The sequence below is a fragment of the Fistularia commersonii genome, chromosome 31 (genome assembly GCF_037954325.1).
Source record: "Fistularia commersonii isolate RoL2024-O1a breed Wild chromosome 31, RoL_Fcom_v1.0, whole genome shotgun sequence".
In the NCBI taxonomy this organism is placed as follows: domain Eukaryota; kingdom Metazoa; phylum Chordata; class Actinopteri; order Syngnathiformes; family Fistulariidae; genus Fistularia; species Fistularia commersonii.
This window is the reverse complement of record NC_141314.1, coordinates 4,067,086-4,085,270: the sequence shown is the minus strand read 5'-3', so window position 1 is coordinate 4,085,270 and position 18,185 is coordinate 4,067,086. Positions and strand designations below refer to the sequence as shown.

The window sequence follows — 18,185 nt, the reverse complement described above, 5'->3', positions numbered from 1 at the left end:
CACATTAATGAAAGAGCAAATTATAAATCCATAAAAAAATAAATGCACATATATATATATATATATATATATAAATACACAGACATAGAAATTTGAGAATAAGAATTGTTTTCGATATTTCATGTTGTTTTGTAAATAAAATAAAGCCTGCAAAAACTATGAATATAAAAAAGTAACTCAATAAAATTCTTTTTATAATGCAACGTCAATTTTATTGTCTAGTTTCCTTTTTCCTTTTTTTTTTGGTGGGGAGGGGGTTTGCCTCCTTAGAGCTAACGGTTGCCGTAGTAATGGCGTTGCTTTTCCGGAAATGCTGGTGTGTTTTGTTAACACTTGTGTGTGTGAGTGTCAAAAGTGTAGTCCTTCAGTGTGACACCTTATATCTCATGCCCAGTCAGCTGAAACCAGGGTGTTGTGACACATGGTTGACCGATGAGTGGCTGGAAATGGATTTGACTCTGTGTGTGTGTGTGTGTGTGTGTGTGTGTGTGATTGTTTTCCTTTTTCTTATTTCTGAGAGCAGTTTCTGAGAAAATATCATAAACAACCATTAAGGGGCAGCTCAGATGTCATGACCCCCCCCCCCCCCCACACACACACACACACGCACACACACACACACACACCACACTCACACACATCTCACCTGTCCTCTGGTCCAGGTGGAAGCTGTCTGCGTCGGGCCCGTGGAGGCTGAAGGAGATCTGCCCGTTAGCGCCGGCGTCGGCGTCCGAAGCTGATACTTTGAGCAGGAAGGTGCCGGATGGCGAGTTCTCCGTCGCCGTCTCGGCGTAAACCGGCTGGAACGAGAGGAGACGAAATGTCAGAATGTCGGAACATCGGGATGTCGGTACGCCGGGACTTAAAACACTTATATGTTGTTAATTTTAGCCAGTTGCTAATCATAGCCAGTTGCTAAATTTGGCCAGTTGTAAATCATAGCCAGTTGCTAATTTTAGCCAGTTGCTAATTCTCTTAATATAATATGACATGGATTTGGAGAGGAAATAAAAATATCTTTATCAGGATTTTCGCAAATAAAAAAATCATTTCTGATTCTTTCTTGTGTATTCTTAGGCAATTTTCCACAGATTTTACATTATTATTTCAGTTAAATGTGGCTGTGTTTCTTTTTTGCATTTATTTTGCTTTTCTCAGTCATTTTTTTCCTGGTCATTTTAACCTTCTCCAGGCAGATGTTGCAGATTAGCGACAGCCAAATATCAGATTTTTCCTGCAACTACAACTTAATTTGAGCCTGAGAGGGTTAACATTTACATTTTATTTGGGTATTTCATTGTCTAATTTTGAATTATTTAGAATTTTGTGGCGATTTCTCTGCACTTTCAGCAGTAAAATGCTGTGGGACAAACAACTTTGTGCTATGTGCTATATGCTAGTGTTGACATAAAATACAATTATATACATCGGAGTACTTCTTCCACATTTTAATACTTCCTTTTCGTAGTAGTTTGAACTAACTGTGTCTTACGGCTGTAGTCATTTTTTTTAATCTGTACAACTCGTCGAGTCCTTTAAGGACATCAAATGTAAGTGAAGGTAAATTCTCTGCAGGGGATCCCCGGGGTTGCCATGGTAACACACTGATGTGCTGTTAAAGTGTAACGGAAACATGATCGGGGGCGTCATAACTGACCACGTCGCCGACCCGCGGCGCCTACCTGCTCGCACAGAGGGCTGTTGTCGTTGACGTCCAGAATGTGCACGTCCACGTGCACGGGCGTCTGGAACTTCCCGTCGGTGGCGGTGACCCTCAGGGAGTAGCGGTCGGCGGCCTCGCGGTCCAGCGGCTCCTTCACGATCAAACCCCACTCGCCCTCGTCCTGCTGGATGATGGCGAACTGGCCGAGCGGGTCGCCGTCTGCGGGGGAGCAGCCGAAGGGAATGCAGCTGATCCGATTGATTACCGATAAATTTAAACAGCAGTTATTGATCAGCTGAGCCTGGATGTAGCTTCTTAAACAGTATCATGACATAATTCATGACAATGTCCTCGTATGAGGACGGGGTGCTTTAAGCCCCCATAAGTTCTACTTCCACCTTCTTTAGATTTCTGGTACTCCTGTATTGAGGTACTTTAGCAAATGCAAATCCTGACGAATAGAAACTACTCATTATCTCTACCTCTTATGCTGTACTCAGGGTTGCAGGGTTGCCGCAGACTATCCTTTGGGTCCATGGGGCGAGAGCCGGGTTCACCCTGGACAGGTCACCAATCGAATTTATTCATTTGATTCAATGGAACTCAAAGAACTTATCAAGAGGAAGGCTCTAGAGCCTTTGGTTCTCTCCAGATTCTCCAACTTACTCCTGCGGCCCAACACTTGTATGCTCATTGAAAACTTTCAATCGTCCATAGGTGTAAATGCATGGGGGAATGGTTGAACATCTTCGATGACCACAGGTACATATAGAGACAAACAACCGCTCACTTACACGTCTGGAAACTTTGGGGTGCTTTTGGACTGTAGGAGGAACCTAGGGAAGCAGGAAGCCCCCCTATTGAAATCCAACAAGGGACCTTCTTGCTGTGATACGGCTCAAACCGATTCAAACCAAAGCGCTGACCGCTTTGGTTTGAATCTAAATATTTGTCTGTGTAGTTGTAATTGCTACCATTGTTGTTGTAATTGTGATTGGTATTGTCGTTGTTATTGTTGCTGTAGTTGTTTTTGTGGTTTCGATTGGGTTTGTTGTGGCTGTTGTTCCTGTGTTTTTGGTTGTCGGTATGGATAATTTTGTGGTTGTTATTGGTTTTGTGGTTGATGTGTTTGTTGTTGCTTGAGTTGTTTTTGTGGCTGTTGTTATGGTTATTTTTTTTGGTTGTTGTTGTTTGTGTGGCTCATGCTGTTGTGCTGGTTGTTGTTGGGGTTCTTCTTGTGCTTGTTGTACTGCTAGGTGTTCCTATTATTGTTGTTTCTCTGGTTGCTGTGGCGGTGGTTATGGTTATGCTGGTTGTTTTTGCGGTTGTTGCTGTGGTCATTGTGGTTGTTGTTGTGCTTGTTGTTGTTATGGTTATGTGATGTGTGTGCTGTTGTTGTGGTAAATGCACAACGTTGTTGTGCTATTTGCTGTTGTTGTTATGTCTGTTTTAGTAGTTGTAGTTCTATGGTTGTTTTTTGTGATTGCTGTTATTGCTTTTATTATAGTTGCATTTGTGGTTGTTGCTGCTGTGTTGTTGTTGTTGTTATGTTGATAGCGCAGGTAGTTGTTGAGTTTGGCTGGCGTTGCCCCCAGAGCTCCTGCAGTGTGAGTGATTCATCCCATGCACAGACTTAATTTTTCCTGGTTAATGTATTGATCTTTCCCAGTCTGAGACAGGACACTAATTTGGATGATAAACATGCACACACACACACACACACACACACACACACATGAGCTCCTGCAAAAAAGAACATTAGTTTTCTTTTTCTCGTTTTGTCTGAGTCTGGAGAGCCTCCTCTCCCTGGCTCCAGGCCTGCAGGATCTCCGAACCCCCGAACCCCCGAACCCTCGAGTAGGCTCAGCGTGTTTTGTTCTGCCGGCTCGGTTATTTATTTCTTTTTTTGTGTCATGAACGTTGTAATTAAGAATTTATAGCTGATTTATAAGTCAATTAACGGTCTCATTAGATGTTGAACAATTTATTCTTTCTGTTTCATCACGACCGAGTTTTTCATATTTTTCACCGACACTAGTTGCGTGAGACATACCTTTATATTTTATCGTTAATTAATTACAATTGATAATCAGCCTTAACCCTTGTGTGGTGTTCGGGTTAGTGGGACCCATTTCCACTTTTTATTAAAAGAAAAATGATGAAATTATTTACTTTTTCAAACTTAGACTCACTGACTGGCTCATTTTCTGTGAAGAACATAAATCAGAATACATATTTAAATAATAAGTTATAAATGTGACCTAACACAGGTAAAGGGCAAATACTAACCATATGTATTGTTTATACTGCTTGTTATTGGGATAAAGTAAACATCTGTTCAGTATTTTAACATAAAAGTGTTTGATTGTGTCCATCAAACCCACAAACGCCGGCTGAGTAACAACAATATGAACATTACACAAGGGTTAAGATACTATTATAATAGTATATATAAACAACGATTTAAAAGAAAATTGACTTTTGGATTGACTGTTTACAATTTACTTTTTTTGCAAAATATTATAAAAAATGTAAAAGTTTTCTATAAAACAAAGACATTTTAATTTCAATTAAAATTATAATTTCAAATAACTAATTAATTCATTATCTTCCTGCAGTTGAGCCGAAATGTTCTTATTACAGGCACAGAATATAATGGATTTACATGGAAACTCTACTTCCTGGATGTCAGATGTTGGCCTCACCCGTGATGTAACACGTCACCATGCGGTTCTCCATCGACACGTCGGCATCTGTGGTTGTCATGGAGATGATGACCTCCCCGGGTCCGGTGTTCTCCACCACCGAGCCGTGGTACGCGTCCTCGGAGAACTTGGGCGGGTTGTCGTTCTCGTCGGTCACCGTCACCTCCACCCGCACGCTGGAGGAGAGCTTGACGTCGCCGCCGTGGTCGGTGGCGAGAACGTTGAACCTGAAGAGCCGGGTCGCCTCGCAGTCCGTCTCCCGAACGGCCGTGATCCAACCGGTCCGCCCGTCGATGGAGAAGACCTGGCTGATGTCCTCCGCTTCCAACACTGCGTCGTCATTGGTCAGCGGCTCCAAGCTATAAGTCACTAAGCCATTGGCATCAGCGTCGGGGTCGTTGGCCGTCACCTGTTCGTAAACAACACACCGATTTACATCTCGGGACTGTGTTTGAATGATGCTCATAAGAAGCAGGCGACCAACCACTGGATGGGTTGCCTGTCAATCATCCAACCAGTCACACTCTTATTTTCATCTATGGACAGTTTAGTCTTCGATGAACCTTCTGGCTGTTTGGGACTCCGACAAAATGCAGGAGGTTGATGGGGGACCCTAAATAGGTGACTAGTTGTATGTCCAGGGTGAACCCCTCCTCTTAATTGGAAAGGCTCTAGCACCCCCACGACCCTGAGTTGTGTGGATAATTAATAAATGAATGAAACTGTCCGTAATTGTGAATGAAAGCATGAATTGTTGGATGTCTTTAGAAGTGGCCCTGTGACTGACACGTAACCTGTCCTGGCTAAGCCCCACCAGTCCACCCTTTATACTCCACAAGTGACTCCGGTATTGTCAGCTCAACTTCTGCATAGACTCTAACCCTGACTCACTTGTTTGATGGACATTCATGCTTAAATCAGCATCGTGGAACTGCGTTCGGCAGAGATTCTCACCTGAATAACGGTGGTTCCGGCAGGCATGTTCTCTGCCAGGAAAGCTCTGTAAGGGTCTGCGTCGAACATGGGTTGGTTGTCGTTAACGTCCTGCACCTGGATGCTGACCGACACCAGCGACGCCACGTCGGTCCCGTTGTGGTTGCCCTGGGCAACAACGTCTATCTGGTACCATTTGGTCTTCTCGTGGTCAATGGTCTTCTGCACCAGGAGCGTCCCGCTCTCTTGGTCCAAGGTGAAGACTTTGTCCTTGTTGCTCTCCACCGTGTTGCCGCTGACCAGGCTGTAAATGACGGGCATCTGGGAGTCGGCCCGCACTGACCCGATCTCCGTGCCGACGGGGACGTCCTCGGCTGCAGAGAAGCTGTAGAGGGGCTCCGAGAATTTGGGCAGAGGCACCTCGGGCGGTACCACCTTGACCTGGACGGGCACAGTGGAGTTGTAGAACGGTATGCTCCCGTCGCGAGCCTTCACCTTGAAGTTGAAGATCTTGTTCTCCATGCCGACGAGGCTCTCCTTGACGCTGACCAGGCCGGTGAAGGGGTTGATCTCGATCACGTCCTCCGTCACCTCCTCGGCTTCGTCAACGCTGTAGGTGATGTCGGCATTCTTGCCGTCATCTGCGTCGTAGGCCATGATCTGAATGACAGGGGAACCCTTGTTGACAGTGGACTGGATGGACACCTGGTACTCCGAGGCTTTGAACTGCGGCACGTTGTCATTGTCGTCTGTCAGGATGATCTTGACGGTGCAAAAGGCCACTTTCCCACCGCCGTCTTTGGCCATGACCTTGATGGCGATGATCCTCTGCTCTGGATTCTCTCTATCCAAAGCCTGCGTTGTGACAATCTGGCCATTGTTGTCAATTGTGAACTTCTCATCCGCGAGCTTGTTGATGATGGTGTAGTCCACGCTACCGTATGGTCCATCGTCCGGGTCAATCGCCGCCAAACGGATAACGCGAGTTCCCACTTCGGCGTTCTCGGCCAGCTCGGTTTCGTAAACGCTCTGCTTGAAAAAGGGACTGTGCCTGTTGCTGTTAATCATGTCGATATTGACCGGCGCGCTTTTCTGAAAGACACCGTCGGACACCGCCACTGTCAGGTTATAGAAAGGGTCCAGATTCCTCTTGCAGACGTTGGAAAAGGAGATGATCCCCGAGGACTCGTTGATATTGAAGTACCGGCCTTCGTTCCCCGAGAGGATCCTGTAGCGGAGGTTGTTGGCATCGGCGGCGTCCGGGTCTGACGCCTGGATTTTGACGACGATGTGGCCACACTTGGCCATCTCGTCAAGCGTGGCACGGAAGTGGGAGCTGACAAAGTCTGGCGGGTTGTCGTTGACATCGGTGACGTTCACGAAGACGCGGGTTTCGGAGTGGAGCGGAACCGTCCCGTTGTCCACCGCCCTCACCGTCAAACTGTAGCGACTGGCGGTTTCGTGGTCCAGAACTTGCTTGGTGACAACCAGCCCGGTGTGGGGGTCAATCTGAAAGAAGTCTGTCTCGTTCCTGTCCGTTTTCACAATCTGGAAGGTCACATCTTTATTCCTGCCCGAGTCCAGATCAGACGCAGAGAGCTGAATCACTGGAGTGCCGGTGGGCAGCCCCTCCGCGATGTCCGCCACATACTGCGCCTTGGAGAAAATGGGCGCGTTATCGTTCACGTCCTCCACTTCGATTTCGATGGAGGCCTCCGAGAAGGCGCCCGTCACCGAGTCGGTCGCTCGGACCGTCAACGCGTGCGCCGTCTGGCTTTCGTAGTCGAGCGGTTCGGTCACGGTCAGCACGCCGGTTTTGAAATCAATGTGGAAGTGCTTGGAGGCGTTCTCCTCCTGAAGGTTGTAGATGAGCCGATAGCCCTCTGGGTTTCTTGCCTGGACGTGCAGGATGGTGGTGAAGGGCGGGACGTTCTCGGGGACTTTCAGCGGGTACAGCAGGGTTTGGAAAACCGGGTTGGTTCGGTTCCTCACCTGGACGGTGAGCTGCGCCACGGCCCTGAGGCCGGGGTCGCCCTCGTCCTCGGCCACCACCGACAGCACGTACTTGTTCAGAGCGTCGAAATCCAGCGGCCTTTGGAGCGACACATCACCCACGTCGGGGTCGACCCTGAAGAGGTCAAAGTCCTCTTCCAGTGAGTACACGACAGACCCGTTTTCTCCTAGATCCTTGTCAACAGCGGCCACCTGGTACAGTACATCTCCTGGCTCAGCGTCCTCTGAGATAGTCATGGAGAAAGGAAGGTTGAGAAACTGAGGGGAGTTGTCATTGACATCGTCGATGAAGACCTTGACCAGGGTCGTAGCCGTCCTGCGCGGTGCGCGCGAGTCCTCCACCATCACTACCACGTCGTAGACGTCCCTCTCCTCCCTATCAAACGGGACGCCTGTGGTTTCGAGTATCCCGGACGTCCAGGAGATGGAGAACCTCCCCACCGGGTTCAGAACATAGAAAGTTAGCGGTTCGTTCAGAAAACAGCCGGTAGTTTTAAGCGCGGCCAGCATTCGGACGCTCTTAAGGTTTTCAGCTACGCTTACGGAGTACACCCTCCGCTCAAAGCCCAGATCGGTTTCTGTCGCGTTTGTGACGTTAACCGTGACGATGGCGGAGTCCTTGTAAAGGCCATCAGAAGCTTGGACTACCAGCTGGTAACTCCACCTAAATTCTGACGCATTGCTTACCGCGATGATGCCAGTGGTCGGGTGGATGACGAAGGCGTTGTTATGATTCCCCCCTGTGATACTGTAGGACAGAGCAGAGTCGGGGTCGCTCGCCATGACGCCCGTGACTTCCGTGTCTCTTACAGGCGGGAAAAGGACAAACGCCTCGTAGGTGGCGGCAGAGAATTTCGGCGGGCAATCGTTCAGGTCCAAGATGCGGACGATGACCTTGACGGGATCGGACGCTCGGAGCGACGGCTCCCCTGAGTCCTGAACCTGAACGCTAAAACGGTACTCGGGCCACACTTCGGAATCCACGGGTGCGGCCAGAGAAATGGTCCCCATGTTGGGGTCGATCTTGAAGACCTTCTCGGCTTCCGGTTCCACGATCCGATACATCAGCAGGGAGTTCACGTCCCTGTCGGCGTCCAACGCCTGGATGACCAAGGGTGCGTTTCTCTCGCCCGTCACCACCTCCCCAACCTGAGCCAACTCACTCACATGCCCCAAATACTCCCACCGCTTGAAAACGGGGGCGTTGTCGTTCTCGTCGATCACGTAGATGTGGACGACGGTGGACGAGGAGGCGCCGGCGGCAGTGGAAGCCGTAACTTTGAGCTTGTAGGACGCACGGCTCTCAAAGTCCAGCCACTTCCTAAGCGAGATCACACCGGTGAACCGGCTGATGTGAAATGTCCCGTCGAGATCGCCGCCATCGATCCCGTAATGAACGGCGGCGGGGCTGGAGGCCGAGACCGTGACCACCGGGGTACCCGGGTGGCTCCACTCGCTGATTTCGGTCAGGTACTCATCGGCGGGGAAGGCGGGCGGGGTGCGGACGGAGGTGAGGATGCGAACGTGGACCGAGCAGACGTCGCTGCGCTGGGGGAAGCCCTGGTCGGTGGCCATCACTGTGAGATGGAACTGGTCCTGGGGCTGCACGTCCAGGCGCTTGGAGATGCTGATGGAACCCGACGATGGATCGATGGAGAAGCTGTTGTTGATGTTGCCTACAAGATAAGGGGTTACACAAATCAGCATTTGCTTGTACCGTCTTTTCGTTCAGTTTTGCTCTAGGGGTTGCAATGGGAGCCTATCCCAGCTGACATTGGGGAAAGAGGCGGGGTTTAACCTGGATGAGCCAGCTGTCAATCACAGGGACATTCAAACATTCACCCTCATTTGCACCTGGGGACAATTTAGAGTCTTCATGAACATACAAGTTTTGGACCCAGATAACCACTAGTTCAGAACTGGAATCTTCCTCTCCGCAAGGTGTCAGTTCTTGGGGTTCCATTGAAATATTTAAGGAAAGTCAACCAGCAGCCGGTCCAGGGTGAAGCTGGGAGGCTCCACCCCTCTGTGACTCTGAGTCCTGGATCAGCGGTCGAGATAATGTATTCTCGCGGTTCTGCCTCCGTGGCTTCTCACCCGAGTGCAGGGAGTAGGTGATCTCGGCGTTGCCGCCCTCATCCTTGTCCAGGGCTTTGACCCTGACGACCTCGGAACCCGGCGGCGCCAGGCTGGAGACGGCGGCCTCGTAGCGGGGGCTGAGGAAGGAGGGCGAGTGGTCATTGCAGTCCTCCACCTGGATCAGGACCTTCACCAGGTTCCTCTTGACTGGGATTTCTTGGTCCCGCACCTGAGGGGAGCAGCCAGAAGAATGAATAACAACAATAATGACAGTAATGATGATGATGATGATATTTGTTATCATCATGAATATTATAGTTGTTGATGAATTAGTATGGTAATGATAACATTATTAACAATAGTCATCATCATATTTATCATTATGTCATTATTATTATTTTCATGATTGTATTTTTGATATGTGACAGTATTGTAATGAATTACGATATTTACAGGGAACATGATGATGACAATTACTATTATGATATAATATTTATGATGTATTGTGTCATATATATATGATAATACTGTAATTTTTTAAAGTCATATTATTACAATAAATCAAGAAAATGATAAGAACCACATCGATAGTAGTAATATAGTTGTATTCAAGATCATTATTTATTTAAATATTATAAAATGAAATTGTTTTAATAACATTTATTGATTGTTTTATTTATTATTAGTAGTAGTATCATTTGCGTTGGTGTTGCTGTAGTAGTTACTTCGTGTTTTATAGTAATGTTAAAAAGATTATTTTGATGGGGTGATTCAAATAATGACATGATGGTAATAATGAACAATGACAACAAAAAATGAATCCAATAATCATGATCAATCCAATTATTATTATTGAATAATAATGATCACCATCATCTTCATCATTATCACCGTTGCTATCATCATCCTTATTATTATAATTGCTGTTGTTTATAAAGTTTATAAAACTGTTACAATACATCCTTATGTTGTGATGATGATCAAAATCAATATAATAATAATGAAAATTATCTTAATTATCAAAATAACAATAATTCTCCAAATAATCATAATTATAACAATAATGGAAATAAAACACCTGATGAGATTCTTTTTTTTTTTTGACATCAGCAAAGCAGATGAGAAACAGGTGTGATGTCATCATCATCGCCCAGCCATTACCATGACAACGAGGGTGTGGACGGGGGCGGTCTCGTAGTCCAGCTCCTCCTTCAGCACCAGCACGCCACTTTTGGGGTCCAGGTGGAAGAGCCGGGCGCTGTCCGGGCGGAGGCTGGCGTGGATGGAGAACAGCAGCTTCCCGTTGGCGTCCGCGTCCTCGGCGCTGATCTGCAGGATGTCCTTCCACGGGGACGTGTCCTCGGGGACCCTCACCTTCGTCACATAGAGGGACACAACCCGTTGATAGCTGCGGAAAAAGATGCTGTGGCGGATATTAGGTGACGTAGCCTCTCATCCCACAGGACTAGAAGCTGGGGGCGTGCTTTGGATCGGGGGCGTTATGGTCCACGGAAGTTCACTGTCAGTGCGGTACACAATGCGGTAATTTGTCCCCTTCCAGGGCGACAAGTCGCCCTTTTAGCGAAATAATCCCCCAAGGAAGACGAAAGAGTGTACTGATAACTGTGATTAAGGAAGTCGGCGAAGAGGACGGCAAGGACAGCGGCGCGAATTAACAGCGTCAGCGAGGTTCTCAACCAGGCGACAGGAAAAGAGGAGGTCTCACCTGGTAGAGCTGCTTCCTGAAGACGGGTCGGTGCTGGTTCATGTCCAAGACTCGGATGAACGCCTGCGGAAGGACAAAAGGTGCGGCATCTTTAGTGCAAGAGCAACGTGCTAGCACAGGTTTGACTAGCATGCTAAGCGGAGTACGAGTAAAAAAAGTAAAAATACCGACATATCAGGTCATATAAGCACAGATATGAAAGTGCCATTGCAGCCATTTTGGTTTATTTAATTCATTTCTGCCGCTAGCTTAGCATCAGAGCTGTGCTAATGCTAACTCTAGAACTCAACGTACGTATGTATAGACAATGAAAACATAGGGGCGATGAGATCAAGGTCACATGACATCTGCATCGCTTCATTAGCATGCCAAAGTGCTACAGTTCATTTGCTCACAAAATACAGTTTGTAGCCATCTCCGATTGGCTAGATTTTATTTTTATTTTTGCACTTTCGCTCGAATCAATCAAAATCATGGCCACGGTGATAAGGTTATCAGTTTCTTCAAATATTTTAACTTTTAAGCTCCTGTTGGCAGCACACAAAGTAAATTTCAAGCTAACCAGGAAGTAACTCCTACTTCTGGAGGACTCTGCGGTATTGAGATTGAACTTGGATAGAGTTCTAGGTTTCAGGACCACTCGTGTGGTGAAGAAAACTTCTCTGACCTGCGTGGTCGCCCTCTGATGGCCGTCGGTGACCTGCACCGTCAGGTTGTAGTTGGAGCGCCGGGCAGCGTCCAGGCGCCGGGCGATGGTGATGGTGCCCGTGTTCCGCTGGATGTCAAAGTCCTTGGCCTCGTCGCCACCTGAGAAGCAGAGCAGAAATTCAGGGACTGAATTTCACAGCGGCCACAAGGGGGCGCCAAAATCAACCACGACACGTTTAATTCCAATTAATCCGAACGATCAGTTTACAGTTTATAATGACCTGGTAGAGTTCAGTGGTCGAGGCTCAAAATGAGAAAAATAAAAATGTTTCTATTGCATGATTGCATGAAAAAAGTTGAGTTGCAGCGTTACAGTTCTCACACAAAGCTAGCTTTAGCTTTGTGCTAGAATTAGCCGAGGCCTCTCTCACGCTGCACAGGTTCAGTCGCCGCCAAATAAAGTAGTTCTGCGTTTTCACATCAACTTGAAATACATTTTCAAAACTTCCTCGCTAACCCATGCTAACTAATGCTAACTAATGCAAGCCCTGTGCCTCGAATAACGAATGAGAGTGTGCACGGCAGAAACAGTGTCATTTTCCATGATGGGAGGCGAAACTTAACCTGGACAGGTCAGCTGTTAATCACAGGTATTTTCCTTAAAGTGTACATGTTTATAATTTTTTTTTTTTTGTGTGACTATATATATATATATATTGAATATATACATATACATATATGTACATTGAAACTGATGATTGATGTATATGGGTATTTATATATTTACACATTTTTATTACATTTATTCATCTTGTAAAATATTTTATACATATATATTTTATTGATATACTGATTGAAATATGAAAACTGCTTATTGATTTTATCTAAATTGGAATATTTAATCTTCTCGTTGGCAAGATGGATATATATTTATCTATATATATAATATTTATTTCTATTTATAATATATTTTTATATTTTTCTTGATTTGATTTATTCCTGTGATATGATGTTTTATTTTCTTCTGATTTGAAAGGCATCTTTTTTTCTAATATTTACAAGATGTCTCTAAGTTTGCTCTGATTTATTTTAATTGATGAAATGATCCCGTTTTTTGTTTTCTTTTTTGTCGTTTGCCTTTTATTTTGAATGTCCAGTGTGACTCAGTCCGACCTCCTTTCTGCCTCAGCAGGTCCAGAGGAAACAGCCTGGGCTGACAGATGGTGTTTATTAACACACACACACACACACACACACACACACACACAGTTTGTTCAATATTCTAATGTTCTCTGACGGAGAACCCCCAAAATGTTTTCCTGACCACAAACAGCTTCACCTTCCTGTCGTCAATCGATCAATCACCCCGACTCAATCGATCGATCACCCTAAAGCGCGGGAGCGAGGGAGATCACGTGGAGATCCCAGGCAGGAATGGGAAGAGCCCGAGAGAAATTTTACATAGGGGCAACCCACCGGGTTAGACCCATGATCTGATCGATAAAGCGATCAATAGATAGATAATTCAGTTTGACTTTAATTTGACTTTAATAAGATGTCTCTCTATGAGCGTCCGGCTTATAACACTTGCAATCGTGTAATAAAGTAGGTAATAACAACACATTCCACGGTAACAGGACTCAGTGGAACAGCTTGTTATGAAAAAAACAAATTTAAATTATTAAAAGAGGTAATAACAGTGTTGTAATGCAGGGTTTTGTGCTTTTTGATTTGTCAAGTTGCAGAGCCTTAGAAGGGAAACACGATGATAATGGCCAATCAACAACAACAGCAACAATAACAATAAGGACAATAATAATTAAAATATCATGATGATGATAATGATAATGATGATGATGTTGAAAATAACATTAATAACTGTAGCCCAGTTCTATTAAAAATGCTTCCTCAGCATTTTTAGTAGCATTTTTAATTATTATAATTAAAAATGCTTCCTCAGCATTTTTAATAGAATTGGGAAGCTTAAGTATCAAAAATAAAATTTGAATCCCAACAAACATAATCATCATAATAATTAAAATAATTTAATTCATTTTTTAATTCAAATTAATTCCCCAAACATGCATTGATAAATAAATAATATTGATAATTTAAATATCTATAATAAATAATAATTATAATAATCATTATAATTACAATAATTATTATAATTATAATAAATATTAGAATAATAACAATTATAATAATTATGATAATTATGATAAATACTTTTATTTTATTTTTATTTTTTTACATGAATCCCAAACCTATACACTAATGAATAAAATAAAATAAAATAAAATAAAATAAAATAAAATAAAATAAAATAAAATAAAATAAAATAAAATAAAATAACAGGAGTGGAAAGGATAAATTGAAAAGAGATGCTATCTGGCTGCAGAAGCTGTACCTGCAGTCCTACAGTTTGGGCACCAGGGTGAACCTTAGCTTCCTGCTTTTATTAATGCACCTGTGGCCTGACGCTTCTCCTGGCTGGGGGGTTCGAGAGGAGGGGTTGGGGTTGTCAGAGAATCTGCTGTTTTCTGGCAACGAGTCCAAAAAAAACAAACAAAAAAAAACCAACAAAATCTGGCGACTCTTCTGTTCACATCGCCCCCTGCTGGCGGGGAGGGGCCGGCGCAGCGTGGGAGGGGACGGGGACTTCCTGCGGGGCTCAAAGTGCCGTCTTAGGCGCCGACATCTGCCCACTTCCCTTTTATTCCCCCAGGGGATCTGCAGAGGGGGGGCACCATGCCGGCGGTGATCTGGCAGGTGATGAGAGGAGGAAGAGGAGGACTTATCCTCATCGAGGTAGAACATCCTGCTGAGGTGCCTTTTTCTCTCTGCCATCCACCTATATGCCCTTCACCAGTCTTATCGAGAGGTTTTATATAATAACGACCAATAACTAGTATATTGATTTAGTTTTTATCATCTAATCAATTAATCTAGCTATCTATTGATCCAAATTTTCTATATACTGTGAATATATGTAAATATATACATGTCTGTATATGTGTATTTATATTGATATATCTCTTTAAGATATATGAATGACCGAGTGAATCTTATTTCACAATATGGTGTATGAATTAAAGGGTGAATGTTTAACAATAAGAATAAGAACAACTTTATTTATCCCGAAGGAAATTGTTGTGCCAGAGTTAAACATAACAATAATAAATAATAGTAGGAAATTGTATAAACAGTAAAAAAAAAGGAGGGAGGATAAGAAATACAAATAAAACGATAAAGTGTCAAAGTCAAGGCTATTTAAATATCTTCTAATGTTATTTAAATGTTTAAATGTCTTCCCATGATGTGTGAATGAGAGGGTGAAATGAATGAATGACTGAATTATTACTGCGTGATACTGCATTTATTCAGATTCATTTTCCCATGAAGAGTCTTCGCATTTTCCGGAAATTTGAAAAGGGGATCGATATTAAGGTTCTTCTTCTTCTTCGGGGTAAAAGAAACAACAACAAGCCCCATTGAAGGATGCCAGACATGCAAACGGCACTTGTTGAGAACTCGTGGAACCTCCCGGAAGGCTGCGGTTAGGAAAGACAAATAAGGGAAATAAAAAATGAAGTGCTCCCGGCTACTTTGCTGACCTTTGGAAAAAAATAAGCGAGCCAACCGAGGATGGATGAGGCGCGCCGTCGCGCCGCCGTCGTGATCCCCCGGTGCCTCCTGTCAGCACTTTGCAAAATGGCGACGCGGCCAAACGTCAGGGATCATCTCATCACGCGTTTCGGGGAGTCTTGAGGGCAACGGGGGGGCAGGGTTTGTATTGCACCCCCACACACTTTATTACCATGTAATACAGTAATGGCTTTCATTTTTTGGGGGGCTGTTTGTCTTATTTTGGGCCTGGATTGGCGAGATGCTTGTTTTTCATTTAATCTGTGTATGTGTGTGTGTGTGGCGGGGGGGGGGGTCTTACCGATGATGTCGAACCACCTCGGCTGATACCGCTCCGTCATGATGATGCCCACCAAGTGAGTGACGGGCTCGGTTTCCATGACGGCGAAGGCGAAGTGGGGCTCGTCGAAGAGGATGGGTTCGGAGGTCGGGGCCGGGGCCTCCACCCACTCCACGTCCAGCCTGGCCGTGGACGACTTTGACGGGCGGCCCTGGTCGGACGCCCTGATCTGGAAGCACAGACGGGGATATTTATTATTATTTAATAGCTATATCATTTTTAGATCACTTATTTTACATTTTACATTTACATGAAAATCTTGATTGATTGGATGTCAATTTTAATTTAATTTAATTCAACTTGATTTTATTTTATTGTATCCTATTTTATTTTAATATATTTTATTTTGGTTTGTTTTAATGTAATTTATTTTAATTTGTCATGGAAAGTTTGTGACTTTTTTTCAACTAGTTTAAAAGTCAAACAAAAATAGAATATAAGAAACCAAAAAATACATAGATGGATAATTAAATAAATAGATTAAATAAAAGACATGAAGTGATATACTGACTCTACAATATACTGTTTTGTATATGAGTATTATGCACTCATTATATACAAAATAACATATACATTTCAAATCATGAAATGGTTATAAAAATATAATATGATTTTTTTTTATAAAGAATAATATATAACAAAATTTAATAATGAAGTATAATAATGACAATAATAATAACAATTGCTATTATCATTATCGTTATTATTATTTTTATTCGTAGTAGTAGTAGTAGTAGTAGGATTAGTAGTGTTAAATTTCTTAAAACCCAGCATATTTTGAATGTTATAATTCTCTTTATTCATTTATTGTTTTTCTTCATAAAATGATTATAAAACATTGATTGATTAACTGATTGAATCTGATCATCATTACTGCTGTTAATGATCGTAATCATGAGCATTAACTCCTCATCAGCCCATCTCATAAGTATCATCTGGTAAATACTCTCTAAAAATCCCAATTTAGATGCACACATTTTGTTTTTATTTATATCTAATCCGAATTGGCAGCAGAAAGCCAAAAGCCGATTGGTCGGTGACGAGGGGGTTATTAAACTTAAGCTCCGGCGGCCTAAACAGCCCTCCACTCAAAACAAACACTGAGACGCCGCCGAGCTATTTTGCGGACAATTAGATCGGCAGCCCTATTTTTTTTTCCTCAAAGCGATGACGGGGGGCGTGTAGGTGTTAGCCGGGAGCCGTGTGCTGCTCGCCACGTTAAACACGGATAATTTCACGTCTTCATCAAAGCGTGGGAAGCCGTGTCTTCAGGCAGACAAGCAACCGGCAGCAGGCCTGAGGAGATGTGTTGATTGACGACACACACACACACACACACACACACACACACACACACACACACACACACACACACACACACACACACACACACACACACACCGTTCAGATTTTTAACCCATTCATTCGTCGACACAGCTTCTCCTGCTCTCATGCGGGAGGGAGGCGGAGCCAATCACAGCTGACGCCTGGCCGAGAGGCGGGGTTTAACCTGAGCTGGTCAGCTGTCAATCACAGGGCCACAACCAACCCTTCACTCTCTCATAGATAGATAGATATTCTTATTTCCAATTTTTCACTTTTTATTTTTTTTAATCATTATTTTATTATTTCTTTGAAATATGTATTTTGTGTATTTGTATATGTCTCTCTATACTCAGCGGGAGAGAGGTAAAGATGGAGAGGATGTACAACAGGTCCGGGTGATTAAGGATAGAGAAGGAAATGTATTGACAGATGCAGGAAGAGTGATGGGAAGATGGAAAGAGCACTTTGAAGAGCTGATGAAAGTGGAAAATGAAAGCGAGGCAAAGGGTAGAAGAGGTGACAATTGTAGACCACAAAGTAGTAGAGATTAGTAAAGGTGACGTGACAAAGGCATTGAGGAGGATGAAGAGTGGAAAGACAGTTGGTCCTGATGATGTACCTGTGGAGGCGTGGAAGTGTCTAGGACAGGCAGCGGTAGAGTTTCTGGATAGATTATTCAATCTTAGTGAGGTAGAAAATGCCTGAAGGATGGAGAAGAAGTGTGATGGTGCCCATTTTTAAGAATCAGGGGGATGTGCAGAATTGCAGCAACTATAAAGTTGATGAGCCATACACTTAAGTTATGGGAAAGAGTAGTGGAAACTAGATTGAGAGCAGAAGTCAGCATTTGTGAACAGCAGTATGGCTTCATGCCTAGAAAGAGTACTCCAGACGCAGTATTTGCTTTGAAAATGCTAATAGAGAAGTACAGAGAAGGTCAGAGGGAGCTGCATTGTGTTTTTGTAGACCTAGAAAAAGCATATGACAGGGTGCCAAGAGAGGAGCTCTGGTATTGTATGAGGAAGTCTGGAGTGGCAGAGAAGTATGTTAGACTGGTGCAGGACATGTATGCTAGCTGTGAGACAGTGGTGAGGTGTGCTGTAG

At 44.2% G+C, this 18,185-nt stretch overlaps 1 protein-coding gene across 1 annotated transcript in view; it reads right to left on the bottom strand.

Moving 5' to 3' along the window:
* The window catches only part of fat2 (FAT atypical cadherin 2), a 73,414-nt gene that overhangs the window by 38,502 nt on the left and 16,727 nt on the right, over positions 1–18,185 (bottom strand). The window contains exons 5-13 of the mRNA XM_086178832.1: positions 15,717–15,924; positions 11,787–11,926; positions 11,120–11,182; positions 10,555–10,767; positions 9,412–9,622; positions 5,323–8,990; positions 4,369–4,777; positions 1,683–1,882; positions 647–800 (exon numbers count right to left, since the gene is read on the bottom strand). Coding sequence (XP_086034958.1) covers positions 647–800; positions 1,683–1,882; positions 4,369–4,777; positions 5,323–8,990; positions 9,412–9,622; positions 10,555–10,767; positions 11,120–11,182; positions 11,787–11,926; positions 15,717–15,924 — 5,266 coding nt within the window. The remainder of the gene's footprint in view (positions 1–646; positions 801–1,682; positions 1,883–4,368; positions 4,778–5,322; positions 8,991–9,411; positions 9,623–10,554; positions 10,768–11,119; positions 11,183–11,786; positions 11,927–15,716; positions 15,925–18,185) is intronic.